The sequence below is a fragment of the Sceloporus occidentalis genome, unplaced genomic scaffold, assembly GCF_023333645.1.
Source record: "Sceloporus occidentalis isolate IW3139 unplaced genomic scaffold, rSceOcc1.0.p SCAF_1, whole genome shotgun sequence".
In the NCBI taxonomy this organism is placed as follows: Eukaryota; Metazoa; Chordata; class Lepidosauria; order Squamata; family Phrynosomatidae; genus Sceloporus; species Sceloporus occidentalis.
In genome coordinates, this window is record NW_028316981.1 from 266,090,730 (window position 1) to 266,103,729 (window position 13,000).

General features: G+C 35.0%; 1 protein-coding gene across 9 annotated transcripts in view; it reads left to right on the top strand.

The window, feature by feature from the left end:
- The window catches only part of LOC149323845 (cotranscriptional regulator ARB2A), a 313,183-nt gene that overhangs the window by 90,776 nt on the left and 209,407 nt on the right, over nucleotides 1-13,000 (top strand). For all 9 annotated transcript variants that reach the window (XM_089493210.1, XM_089493256.1, XM_089493218.1 and 6 more), the window contains one exon: nucleotides 9,457-9,675. In XM_089493210.1, coding sequence (XP_089349336.1) covers nucleotides 9,457-9,675 — 219 coding nt within the window. The remainder of the gene's footprint in view (nucleotides 1-9,456; nucleotides 9,676-13,000) is intronic.

Below are 13,000 nucleotides of genomic sequence, written 5' to 3' on the forward strand. Positions count from 1 at the left end.
GTTTTATATTTGGAGGAAGCAAAGTGTTGATAGGTGTCTATACATAAAGTTCTTTAAAGTTTTATTGTACTTACCTATAGAAACATCATAATATGAGATTTTAAAATTGCATTTTAAATACAGGAAAGGGCTAGAGATAATGGTAAAATTGTTACCATGAGCTAGCACATTGTTTTATGTCTCGGATCTAAAGATTCTCCTGTATGAATAGATAGAGGCCACTTTTGTTACTTAAAGGGAAGTCACTGATCCTGAAGACTGTTTCTAGAGGATTGTGGAATCCCCTGAAGAAGTTTTTCTAAGAAGGTATGGAAGGCTGAAAACGGAAATCAGCAACTGTCCTCTCTGCTCATGCAGATCATCTTTGATCTGATCCTGTCAGTATCAAATTGGATTTTCCCTAAATCTATTTTGCTTTTTCTAGAAGATAAACATTTAAATACTGTAATCTTCATAATCTTAAGGATTTTAATAACGACTCCTTTTACTGCCAAGTTGTTTGACCCAGTGTTTGCCTATTTTGGTGTTCATTCTAATCATAACTTGCAGATTTTTTGGTCCAGCTAATTAAAAAGAGATCATTTAGCGTAATGAAAGGAAAGAATATATTTGTACTTAATCATACCTGAAGTTGGTATCAAAAAATTCATCTGACATGCAAGTTTTTGACAATTATGAACTATGAAATCTATGCAAACATTTTTGTACAAGGATAATTTAAACTGTCATCTCATAATAATCCAACACTGGATTTTGATTATAAATAAGATATTACTCAATCAGGAAGATGATGGACCTGAGACTACAGGACCTGTAGTCCATAATTCCATAATCCAACCTTATAACATAGAAACTAATCAACAAACATGGAACTGGTTTGCAAAACCAGTATTATTAACCCTTGCTCAATAGTCACATGTAATAGACATATTTGACTACTTGGCCAGATTATGTACATGGTCTTGAGTAAAATTTTCAGCTCACATCCACACATACTGAATGGTGGCACTAGTTGGTTCACAAGGATCCTAGTTATTGCTTCATTCATTCAACTGTAATTCCTATTCATGTGCTTAGAATCACATTTCAGTTATGGTAACTGGCTCAGATATTGCTCTTCTGACAGGTGTTTAAGACCTAGTGGTAGCATTTTAAAATCTAGGCATTTCACATTAATACCTCTCTAAGTTTTTTTTAAATATGAAACTGGATGAAAAGTAGAATGTAATAGTATTCTACTGTTTTAAAAAATGTTTGTAAGCATTTTTAGGTATGTATAGATGTGAAGTGTTCATGCCTATGTAAGAACAGTTGGAAGCAGTGCAGTATGAAGACTGTGTATAAATGTTGTATTTTATAAAGAGAAATGGGATGACATTCTAAGTTAAAATATAGATAACAGAGAACATTTTAAGTGGCATGGTGGAATTAATGTTTTTGGTACATGATGTTCAAGTTATCAATTTCATCCTACACTGTGTATGTTGATATCTTTCATATCTGAAAAGTAAAATTAATGATGCTAAATCATTAATCGCTAACTGCATACTGTAGTTAGAACTGTAGTTATGCAACCACTTATATATTGCTTTGAAAATGTAAAATGTGAATGTGGAGATCTTGGTTGTGTGGATGTGCTGTATGCTCTGTTAGATCTCCAGTGCATGCAAGGACTTGCTGGGTTTGCAGGGTTGTTTTCCCCGAGGACAGTTTGTGTTCTTTATGAGCATGTGTTCAGCATACTTAGCTCTCTTATGAGGTAGAAATCCGTAACACAGCTTTCTCAACAAAGCTTGTAGATTCTTTTTGTGTGATTCATACAAAGTATCAGGCAGTAAAACCACAAGGAATAACTTTGCAGCCTTGAGAACCATTAGGAGAAAACAGTGCCCCCAGGTGGAAGTATATGCCTAAGGTAGAAAGGCATACTGAAAACATGGGGGCTAATTATCTTTAAACAAAAATAAAGTGAAAAATACCTGTAAAGACCAAAGGGGCTGAGTCCAACATTAGTCCTGCTGAGAATGGATTCACTGCAATGTTTGTTAGTCACAGATAATATAACACTATTGATTTCAATAAGTCTACTGTAAGTAGGATTTTGTTTGTTGTGTTGTGCTTTGAAGTAGTTTTGGACTTATGTTGACCCTAAGGCCCCCAAAAACCACAGAAATAATCCAGTTTAAGACCACTTTAACTGCCCTGGCCCAATGCTATGGAATTCTGGGAACAGTAGTTTTGTGAGATGTTCAGCCTTCTCAGTCAGAGAGCTCTGGTGCACAATAAACTACAATTCCCAGAATTCCCTTGTTGTCTCCAACTGGATTATTTATGCAGTGTATTTTGGACCTAAGAAACCAGTCACAGGTTTTCTTGTCAAGAGTTGTTCAGAGTAGGGTTTGCCTTTGCCTTCCTCTGAGGCTGAAAGATTGTGAAAATGGGTTTCTGTGGCTGAATGGGGATTCAAACTCTGGTCTCCACAGTCATAGCCTAATACTCAAACCACTACACAGTACTGGCCCTCACTTACTTCGGATTTATTTCAACAACTCAGTTATAAAAACAAATGTCTCTTATGCCTGAGAATTCAAAAGATTTAACCATATTAGTATTCTGCCTTAGAGAAACTTTTAAAAATTTTCATCTATTCGTATGTCATCCTTCCCACTAACAGCAAATTCATATGGATGAGGATCTATCACCTAGGAGGTGTATTTATACACATACCTCAGTTACTGTTTCCAAAAGTTTATAAGTTTGTAAATTAAAAGAAAACAGCAACAAACCAAACTGGTTCAGTGTGGGCTTAGTATAGGATGTTGAGGGTTAATTGCAAAATGGAAAATGTTGAGTTCTTGGAAATTTTCCAGACATCTCCTAGAGTTCTATTTGCCACTGGCCCCTCTGGTATTATAAGGGGATTTTCACTGGTTTGTTGGTGTGTGTATAGTATCCCTGTACTATGGCATTTCAATACTATGTTTTAAGAATTTCCTTTGGTGACCTGAGGTTGAGCAAGAGAAAGTTGCTTGCCTAACACCCGCTATGAGGTGATGGCCAACATGTTCTTCACCCTGAGATTTTGTAGCTCAGTCCTGGAAGCACTATCCTCTACCAGTCCTTGCTAGATTGTGTAACCTTCATTGTATCCTAAATGTTTTCTTGAATTCATGCATGATAACATGAAATTGTCTAATATGGTCTTTGCACAAACCCTTATAATTATAAATGTAAATATAATGCCATCTTAAGAGTTTTTGTAGAAGCTCATCATGTCTATGTAGTTACTGAATGCTGATAGTTGTGGTTATTGCATTTTACTCACTTTAAATTCATTTAATTTTAGTTTTAAAATTGTTCATAGCAGTGGGTGGATTTTTTTCTTAGCTATTTTTCCTAGCTATGCAAATGCAAGTTACATTAGAATAGCATTTGATATACTCCATCTTAATGATATACTTGCTTACTTGCTGGAGAATAAACAAATACATCACCTTTTATTTTCCATCCAAATAATCTCAAACAGCAACAAAATTAAGATAGTGATGGACTAATCTGACTTCCTTGTTGCTTTTTAAATACAGTACAGTAAATAAGTAAGTGTTGTAATGATGTATGTTTTGAACATTAACACCTGTTAATGTTAAGCAATATGCATTTGATTATTTTGTATTATTATGAAATACTCAGAGAGTTTTCTGCTTACTTTTTCTTAAAACATTGCATATTTTCATTTATATCAACTTGCTTGAAATTTGTCATATGAAACTAAATAAACAACAGTTTTGCTATGCATATAATGATACTAATCTATTTTTTGAGAATGATCATAACTGATGAAAATAGCATACAGTATATATAATTTATACTAAATTCATTGTAGAAGTATATACACTAAAACACAAGGGGTTGATGAAAGTTAAATCTGTAATTATCAGGGAATTAACATAAAATTATCAGGAAATACATTAAGATATTTTCTTTCTATACCTTTAGCAGTCATTAAAAGTTAGTAACACAGCAGGTGACGGTATGTCTAAGTGTAAATGTTCTGAAATAAATAGCAGTTGGTGACCTGGAATGTCAGGGCTCTAGACAAGGGTGTATGTTTGTCAATATATCCTACATGTTTTACAGACTCCTCAGGGAATAGGGGAAGATACAATTTCACCTTTTCTGTGCCAAAACATTTTAATTATATCTTCTTCCAAGTACAGCGGTTCAGTAACCAAGGAGCTGACATTGATGCATGTGTTGATAAAGCTGCAAACATTCAAAATGAGATTAACAAAGATTTTGAGGAAAGGGTGACAGCTAATTTTGCACAGTATTCTGCATCTAATTCAGGTCAGTGTAATGATAGAATATTTTATAACTCTTGTGTCACCCAGAAGGACTTTTATGATGTTTTGTGTTAATGAACATTTGTGTGTATGAAGAAAGTAGCTCAGAACCTATTTTTCATACAAAATAAAAAGCTTTTTTTATGCTGCAGCAACAAAAGAAAAAATAGGGCCAAACTATTTTTTTCCTGATTTACCTGAAAAATGGTGGATAACTTTGATAAAGCTTACAAGCATTTAATTGTGGTATTGCTTGTTTTCTAGAAGATCACCCAAATCTATATTAGATTTAAATACTCAAAATATATATTCTTTATGTTGTATTAGATCTTTTGAGCACATTTCAATGTATTTCAATTCTAGTCTGTTCTTTATTTGAAGGCAGCTGACAATCTTCTTTCACTTTTCTTTTTGTTTGTGAAGTTTTCTTTCTTTTTTTTATCCACTCACTTCTCCATCTGCTTTCACTTTTGTTTGCTTGGACCGTCTCTCATCCCAACTTGATAATGAGGAATGTGGTGTGACCCTGACCTCTATCAGCCCATGCATGACCTTCTGACTCTCCTACCTAACCTTTGACCTTTTCTTTGACAGCTTGATTAATTACCCTGTGTTATGATTTATGAGTAAGTGCTATGTAAAAATAATAGACAACAGGTGGTCCCTTAAAAACTTTTTGTGGCATGTTTTCTTTTCCTGCCTAACTGGATGAGCTATTTTAAGTTGGAAACTTGGTGGAACAATGTGAGTTTGGCAGTAATACAGGATTTTTACACACTTGGACACAGCAGTGGAATTCAGGAGCCTGATAGATGAGGTGTAACTGGGATAAAAAATATTACAAAGTGTTAGCAGGGTGCAGTTGCCAAAATGCACATTGGGAGAAAATACAAAAAGGAGTCAACTGACATTTCAGGCGTTTCAGTCTCAGGTCACGTCTTGAGAAAATTGCTCAAATAATGGAGGGGGCATTTTTCAAGCTGAGCTGCATCTCCAACAGCTATGTTTACTTTTACGCTTCACTAGTGACTTCTGATTGGTTGTCATGACCTCATCCTACTGTTGCATCTAGGATGTTGCAACAGTGACACATAGGTACCTCTCGTGGAAAAGATGGGAAATAAACAGATCATACATCTTTCAAAAAGATGAATGGCCATTCCCATGTCCATTTTAACCATGCACAGTTCTAGGTTACAGATCTGAACCCTTTGGATTGCTTTTCCCTAGAGAACTCTCTTTGATCTTGCTTGAAATGATCTAAATAGATTTTAAAAAAAAAAAAAGTCAGGTTGATAAAACTCAGGAAAATGATCTATTACAGATTTTTAGTTACAGACCAAAAAGACAGATACATAGGTCAACAGATTCCACTCTAGCCTCTGACCTTTGTGGTCACATATGGTATCCCATCCTGGTGGATTAATATGCGGAGCTGAATGCTTTCAGCTCATTATTCATTTGACCAAACAGAAGAGGCTTGTAGAGTTCCAGAATGTACTGTATCTTCAATATTTTAATTGTTATTAATTATCCTATTTTTTATTAATGATCCTATTATTGGCTAGCATGACATAATGAGTTTGGGGTATAAACATAGCACTTCATAAATTAGACATTTCATGGAAATTTTCTAAATAGAATACAGCTAAGTGTCATCTCATATTGCCATTCTATCCTGCAACCTAACACACTTGTGGCATTTGTGGGACACATGGTACAAATCATTCTCTTTCAGTATTTGTGTCTCTATGCTTCATTTTAATTCAGCCTCTGTCTAAATGAATGACTGTAAAATAAATTCATATGTGAGATTGGAAACAGCATTTATTCCCAATTCTGCCAAAATAATAGTTGATAATACATTATTAACATACATCATCTGATGCCATAGACTGGGAGTCATGTCATTTAAAATTTCTATGCTATATGTCCTGTGGTATAAATTTAGAACTGAAGGTGGATTATTTGTTTGTTTGTTGTTTGTTTGTCATTCTTATGCCGCCTTTCTCCCAGAAAGAGACCCATTGGCTGGTAGACTCATTGGCTATCTACCAGTGTTTGTTCTAATAATACCTAATTGTACTAATTAGTCTGAACGTGGAGTTGATTGGATTCCGTATACATTCTCAAATATACCATTTTGTAATTGGTTCATAGGGACATAACAGATATTTTGTGGAGCACATTTATATTGTGAATAGAAGAGTGGTTTTTGTAATCCAAAACTGTTTACAAATTTTATATTAGCTTTGACAATATTTGGTAACAAAAAAGACTGAACTAACATCTACATAATGGAGTCTTTATGTTTTAAAAATAAAAATCATCTTAAAATCTTTGTGTTTGAGCTTGTTTAATTTCAATATGTTGTTTTTTTGCATCTAATATTTACATTGTAACACCTGTACTGAGGCAAAACTGGTAGCTATTTAACAATCAATATTGTTTTGATTAGGATTTTAACCTGAAAGAGAATTTTCTTCCAGTGAAGTCAGTCGTATTGGCTCACTTTTTAAGCCTTCTTAAAACAAAATAATAGTTCTGTATTGTTATTTGTTTCAACGTATGTAAAATCTTTATTTCAACTTTGCTTGGTGTCAGCTTTATGTTAAAGTGGTGGAAACAAGGTTAAAGTAGAAATTAGGTGAGCGTTAATCTTGATAGTTTGATGATAGCACATCATTTAAAAAAAATATTGAAGCTGAAGCTATTCTTCTAAATAATCAATTAAAAAAATATCTGCATTTTACGTTACAAGCACTAAAGACCCTGATGGAAAACTAAAAGCAAAATCATACCTAGTTTTCATAGGTGAAGAGGAAACAAAGGTCATACTTTAGTTAAAGGCTTGGATTAACTTCTGTTAGGTTAGGTTGGTAACAATTTTGTAATACTGATAGAGGTTAAATTCTTCTGCAGTTATATACGTTATGTTACATTTGTATCTCTTTCATCTGAGCAAGTATTGTATGTTATTCCTAATCCTCTTTCCTATGCCTATTTTTCATCATATAATTTAGGCTGAAGTGGCTGGGAACAAAAGGTATAACAGAGTATGACATTCTGTCAACTTTCTTGCAAACAAAACAACTTTTATAATGGATTTTTAAAAATAAAATTTGAAGCATGTGATAGGTTTTTTAAAGGTATTAGTGTGTTAATTTTATTGTTAATCTAACATGCATAGTATTTTGAAAAAAGTTTGAAGAAAAAAGTGAGGAATGGTTTATGCTGTTTAAAACCTAATTGATAAAAATCCTTTAATTGATTTATGAAGCTGTGATTTTTGAAATGGAATCATTTTTCATCTGTTGATGTGTCTGTGAAAAATTGACATTATGTCCTCATAAAACTGGACAAATGAGTCATGTAATTTTCAGTTACATAATCAATAACTTAGACAAATTTTACTTCTCTGATGATTTATGTGTATCTATTTCTGTGAGCAGAAAAAAATAGACAAGAACACATGCAAAATTATAACATAAATTTTACATCATGCAATGTAGAGAAATGGAAAAGAATCGATAAAGAAAAAAACATGAACATGGGTAGCAAATTAAATTAGTGAACTCAAAGATAATCAGTTTGGAAGGTTTTTTTAAAAAAAAACTTACTTAAAATAGTGTGAAAGGCACTTTTATCATAGTATTTTATTAGTACCTCTATATTCATCAATGAGGATAGGAATCAGTTTTGCAGTGCATTATAATGTTTGATCACAGGATACTATGCTCTTAAATTTTGCATTTGCATTTACTTATATAAGAAATATAGTACACTTTCTGCTTTGTGTATGACCACTCGATTCCAGAGCATGTGGTGAATATTTGTGAATGTAGGGAGAAGAGCTGGGGGAAAAGATGACAGGAGATCACTTACTCATGGTACAGAATCTAGAAAGAGGCAATTTTCTCTTTGGCCTATGGTGACCTTTTTACCATGTTTTCTTACACCATAGACAGTGAACTGAATGCCTCTAATTCACCCTGCTTAACAGAGTGCAACAGTGTTCTTTAACTTAGTTTTGGTGGGAGGAGAAGGTATAGTAGAAATTTGAGAAGGGCGTGAAAACTTGTACAGGCACAAGGAAGAGTAAGAACTTTCTTCAAATGTGATTTTAATAACTAGTCAAGTGTGTCCAACTGTAGAAAATCACCAAGTGACAATCTGTCTACCTGACATTTACCACAATGCATTACAAGATTCTTGAATAGCTACACAGATTAGAATAAAGCAGCACCAAATAAAGTATCTTTTGTTGCCGTATATTTGGTTAACTTTGATAATCTTTGGTCATCTATAGGTGGTTTTTATCATCTTATTTCATTGTTTATTAGGCAGAAGTGACACATCTTTTCAAAAAGGTTAAAATGGGATTTTATATATGTTTGTGTAGAAAACTATACAGATTTTCAAAACAATCTTGAGTTTTGAGGTACATGCTATATGTTAGTCTTTTACTTTTGTTTCTTGTTTTAGAGACTTTTTTGTTGTGTCGATATTTTGCTTAATGTAAACAAAGTACCTAGAATTTTTTATTACGTACATCTTCATTAGTTTATATTTTCTGAGAAAAATGATCTATATTAAGACATTAAATATTTTTCTTACAGGCTGTAAAATAATGCAATGTTTAATTCCAATAAAATTGTTTAAATCTGAACTGGGAACTAATTCATTGATTTGTAAGCAGTGTCAAATGATCACTTGATATTGATTCATTGTTACTATCACCATCAGTTTGTGAACTGAACAAAAGCATTTAATAGTTTACACTGCAGTCCTGCACACAGTTTGGCTGCATAAATCCCAGGATTTAAATCAATAGGATTTAAACAGACTAAGTGTAGGTGTTTTACCAGTTGACTATACATGGTGGTTATTCTTGAAGTACATTTTCCTTCCCATAACATATAAAATTATTATGAGATTAAATAGAATTAGTGAAATAAACGAAAAAAATTGGACATTTTAAATTCAGATAGAAATACAAAGGGAATTATATTATTTGCTAACTGTAGTGTTTCAGTATACCATTAAGTCAATTAAACATGTAAACCATTTCAAAGCTCAAATCTGTGTATTTTTCCCCCATCTTCTGAAACAGGAAGGCTACGGAGTAATAGTACTGAACCCGAATGAGAACTATATTGAGGTTGAAAAGACAAAAGCCCAAGTACAGCTGTCTCCCGATAGCTCAGATGAACCTGCAGAAAAGAGAGAGAGAAAAGATAAAATCCAAAAAGATACAAAGAAGCGGCGGGACTTTTATGAGAAGTATCGGAATCCACAAAAAGAGAAGGAGACTGTGCAGTTGTACATTAGAGTAAGTTGGTTCAGCTTCTTTTGCCTTAGTATTGAACAACAGAAAAACTGTTATAATTTCAATTGTTTAGGTACAGTCTAAAATATTATTTAAAATTTATATATTACTCATTTATGAAAGAGAAATACACCAAATAAGAATTTCTATTTGTATTTTTAAGAGAGTTCAGTGGCTGTTAATTTAGAATTGGAAGTCAAAAAGAAACTTCAAATAACCTCAAAAGAAAGTGCTATTAATTCCAGAGAGAAGGATATGGAAAATACAGTAGTTTGTGCTTTATTAAAGTAAGTGTATATAAGAAACAATTTCTAAATGTACTTTTCATAATATGATTTAGAAAGTGGTAAATGTTTATTACCTGGAGAAGGAGTAACTTAGACTTGTCTTTCTTTTTTAAAGTATGCATAGTAAATTAATAATACTGTGGGCAAATGTTTATGTTCATCTTACATAGCTGTATCGTTGCCCTGTAATGTATCACTTCCATATGAGTAGCTACCCATTGTATTTTAGTAAAACTTCAGAAGAAAGATAAAGGAAGTGAGTTATTAATATCTTAATAAATATTTAAGCCAGAATAGTTCAAGAATAGTGCAGTGAGGAAATTCTGTCCCTTGCTCTTTTCTTTTCTCAGTCAGTGAACCTTTGCACTTTGTAATGCTAGCAGCATGGGATCGTTATAACAGGGCTGCCCAAGGATTTCTAATTCTGCAGGGGGCACAAACAATATTATTTGTGCATTCTGCTCCATATACATACTATGCATTATACATTCTAGATGTTCATCCACTTTTCAAAGCTCTTTTTATTGAAGTTAGTATTGTTATTCAGCAGTGAAATATACCATAAATGCTCCATTGTTCCTGGGATGCTGTGCCTATGGTGCCTGAATAATGTAAATTAGAATAAAAATTAAAATCATTTAAATTTTGACATGTTAGTTATTATGGTGGACGAGTGCAGTGTATGGGGCATATCTAGTGCAATGTATGAGGTATTCATAGTTGTAGCAAATACGAGCAAATGATATGTCATTCTTTTGGAATGAAGACTAGGAAAGGATGAGGAAAGTAAGAAGTTGACTGTAAAAAGTAACTTTAAAAGACTTGCTTTCTTTATACCCTAATATGATGTGTAATTAATTACTCACTAGTCAGTTCCTCTGTATCAGGAGCACTTTTTCTAAAAGGAAAGGAATCCTGGGGTTGTGCTCAGATATAAGACCACTTCTTGCATTTCATTAATAAAGTTGTAGCTTGACTGTTATGCTAAACAGTAGTTCTCAGTCACAATGTTCTATCATATCTTTTTTCTGTCCTCTAGAATGCCTTTCTTACTCACCAGACATAATCTATTTCATCTTGAGGTTTGGTGTGAACACCACATCAGGTACAATACACTATATTAGCCTTGTTTACTTAGTGATCAGGTATTTCAACCTGGCAATTCTATAAATAGCATTAATCTCACTGCCAGGCAGAAGGTATTTCAATATTCAGTAGTTTTATAGATTTCCCTCTTGACAATAGCCTCTGCAAAGGATCTCCAGAGGGCCCCAATCCTTTGTAATCAGTTTAGAAGGGCTTCAGAAAGGAGAATTTTATGTATGAGTAGAAGTGTGATTTGCACTGCCAAACCTTTTGATCAAGATGATGAGGGTCTCCCTTCCCTTTTGAAAAGCTAGTTTTATCTATATGGAACACATGAGAGTACATGTTGCATAGACACATTTCATTGTAAAGCCAAAAGTAGCAGGCAAAAATTTAATAACATGCATGCTTCATTTGAAATTTTTCTTTTAATTTTCTATATATCTCTTGGTCAAAGGTTTTGTGGCATTGCATGCTAAAATAAAGAATATTCTTGTTTACTTGCTAACTAGGTTTTAATAATCTTAAAAGTCAACACTACCATCTGTTTTGCACCTATATATTCTTTTCTATACCCGGTAATAATGCATTCATTTTGCTGTATTTTCAGCTGTGGTTTTTGTTTTGAATTGTTTTTAGTTAGTTCTGAAATTTGTCTATTAAGCTTTGCAGCGCTACAAGGAACACAGATGTGCCCATTTGATAGGGTGAAGTCATACTGATCCTCTCTGAGTACAAAGTCCCTTTTTCATTCTGTTTCATATAAGTGCTGTGAAGAGTACATTCTACACTCAACAAACCTTACACCAGTGGTTACTAACCTGTGGTCCACAGTATCCCCAGGGCACTGTGATGTCCTCACAGGGGATCCACAAAGGCTTGAAGGCTGCTTAGCCTACTTCCTCCCTGACATGGCATGGCCATGTGACAGGAACCAAGGCAAAGGCAGGCTGGGTGGCTGACAGTCCATTCTACACTCTGTAAAGGCTGTACATTTCCTGTCACATGGCTGCTTCACTGCAAGGAGGAGGCGGATTGAGTGACAGCAGAGTTGACAGCCAACCTGTTTGTGCCCCCCCCCCCCTCAATCTTTCCTTCTCCCTCCCCTCCTTTTCAGCTGGGAGCAGTAAGAAATGCTTCAAACCCCCCTTCCCACTTCTTTCTGCCTTCTTTATCAGGAGGGGAGAAAACCGAGAAAGGGCTGCAAGGGGATCTGGGATAATGGCTTCCATATGCACAAGTGTCTTTTTGGACAGTGCTTTGTGATCACCCCTTCTGGCAAAGAGTTATTGACTTTCGTGTGTACAAGTCCCTTTTTTGACATTGCTTTGTGATTCCCCTACTTCTGGAGAGCAGGGTTATTGACTTGAAGCACAAGGCCCCTTTTGGACAGTGCTCTGTGATTGCCACTTCTGGGCTTGTTGACCATGTGCACAAGTCCCTTTTTGCAGTGATGTAATTATGTTTGGTGTCACCAGGTGCGGTGGGGGCAGGGCCAAAAGTGGAAGGGGCAAGGCTTCCATGAGAAGGGGCAGGGCCCTGTGCTTCATTCCTGCTTGCTTTGACCAGGGAAAGCCAGACCAAAGCAAAGCTGTGCCTGTGCCCCAGGTGGCAATTTCTGCAGCTATGTGGCCGTTTCCAGCTGGTTCCTTGCTTCAGCCTGGTTTTCCCCTGAGGGAAATTCCCAGAGAAGTGCCGCATGGTCGGAGAAACAGCTGCTATTTGCCCACCCACCCCCCTTGCCAGAAGAACCCTGTGAGGGGCTGGGGCTGACCTGGTGTCATCTCCCTTCTGGGGTGTCACCCAATGTGGTCCGCACCTCCCGCATCCCCCCGTCCCAGTGATACTACTGCCTATTTGGCCAGTTCACGATTCCCAACTTCTGGAAAGCAGAGTTCAGTCCACTCCAGTCTCACTGCAGATTGATCAGTAATACATAGGCCCAGCCAGCAAGC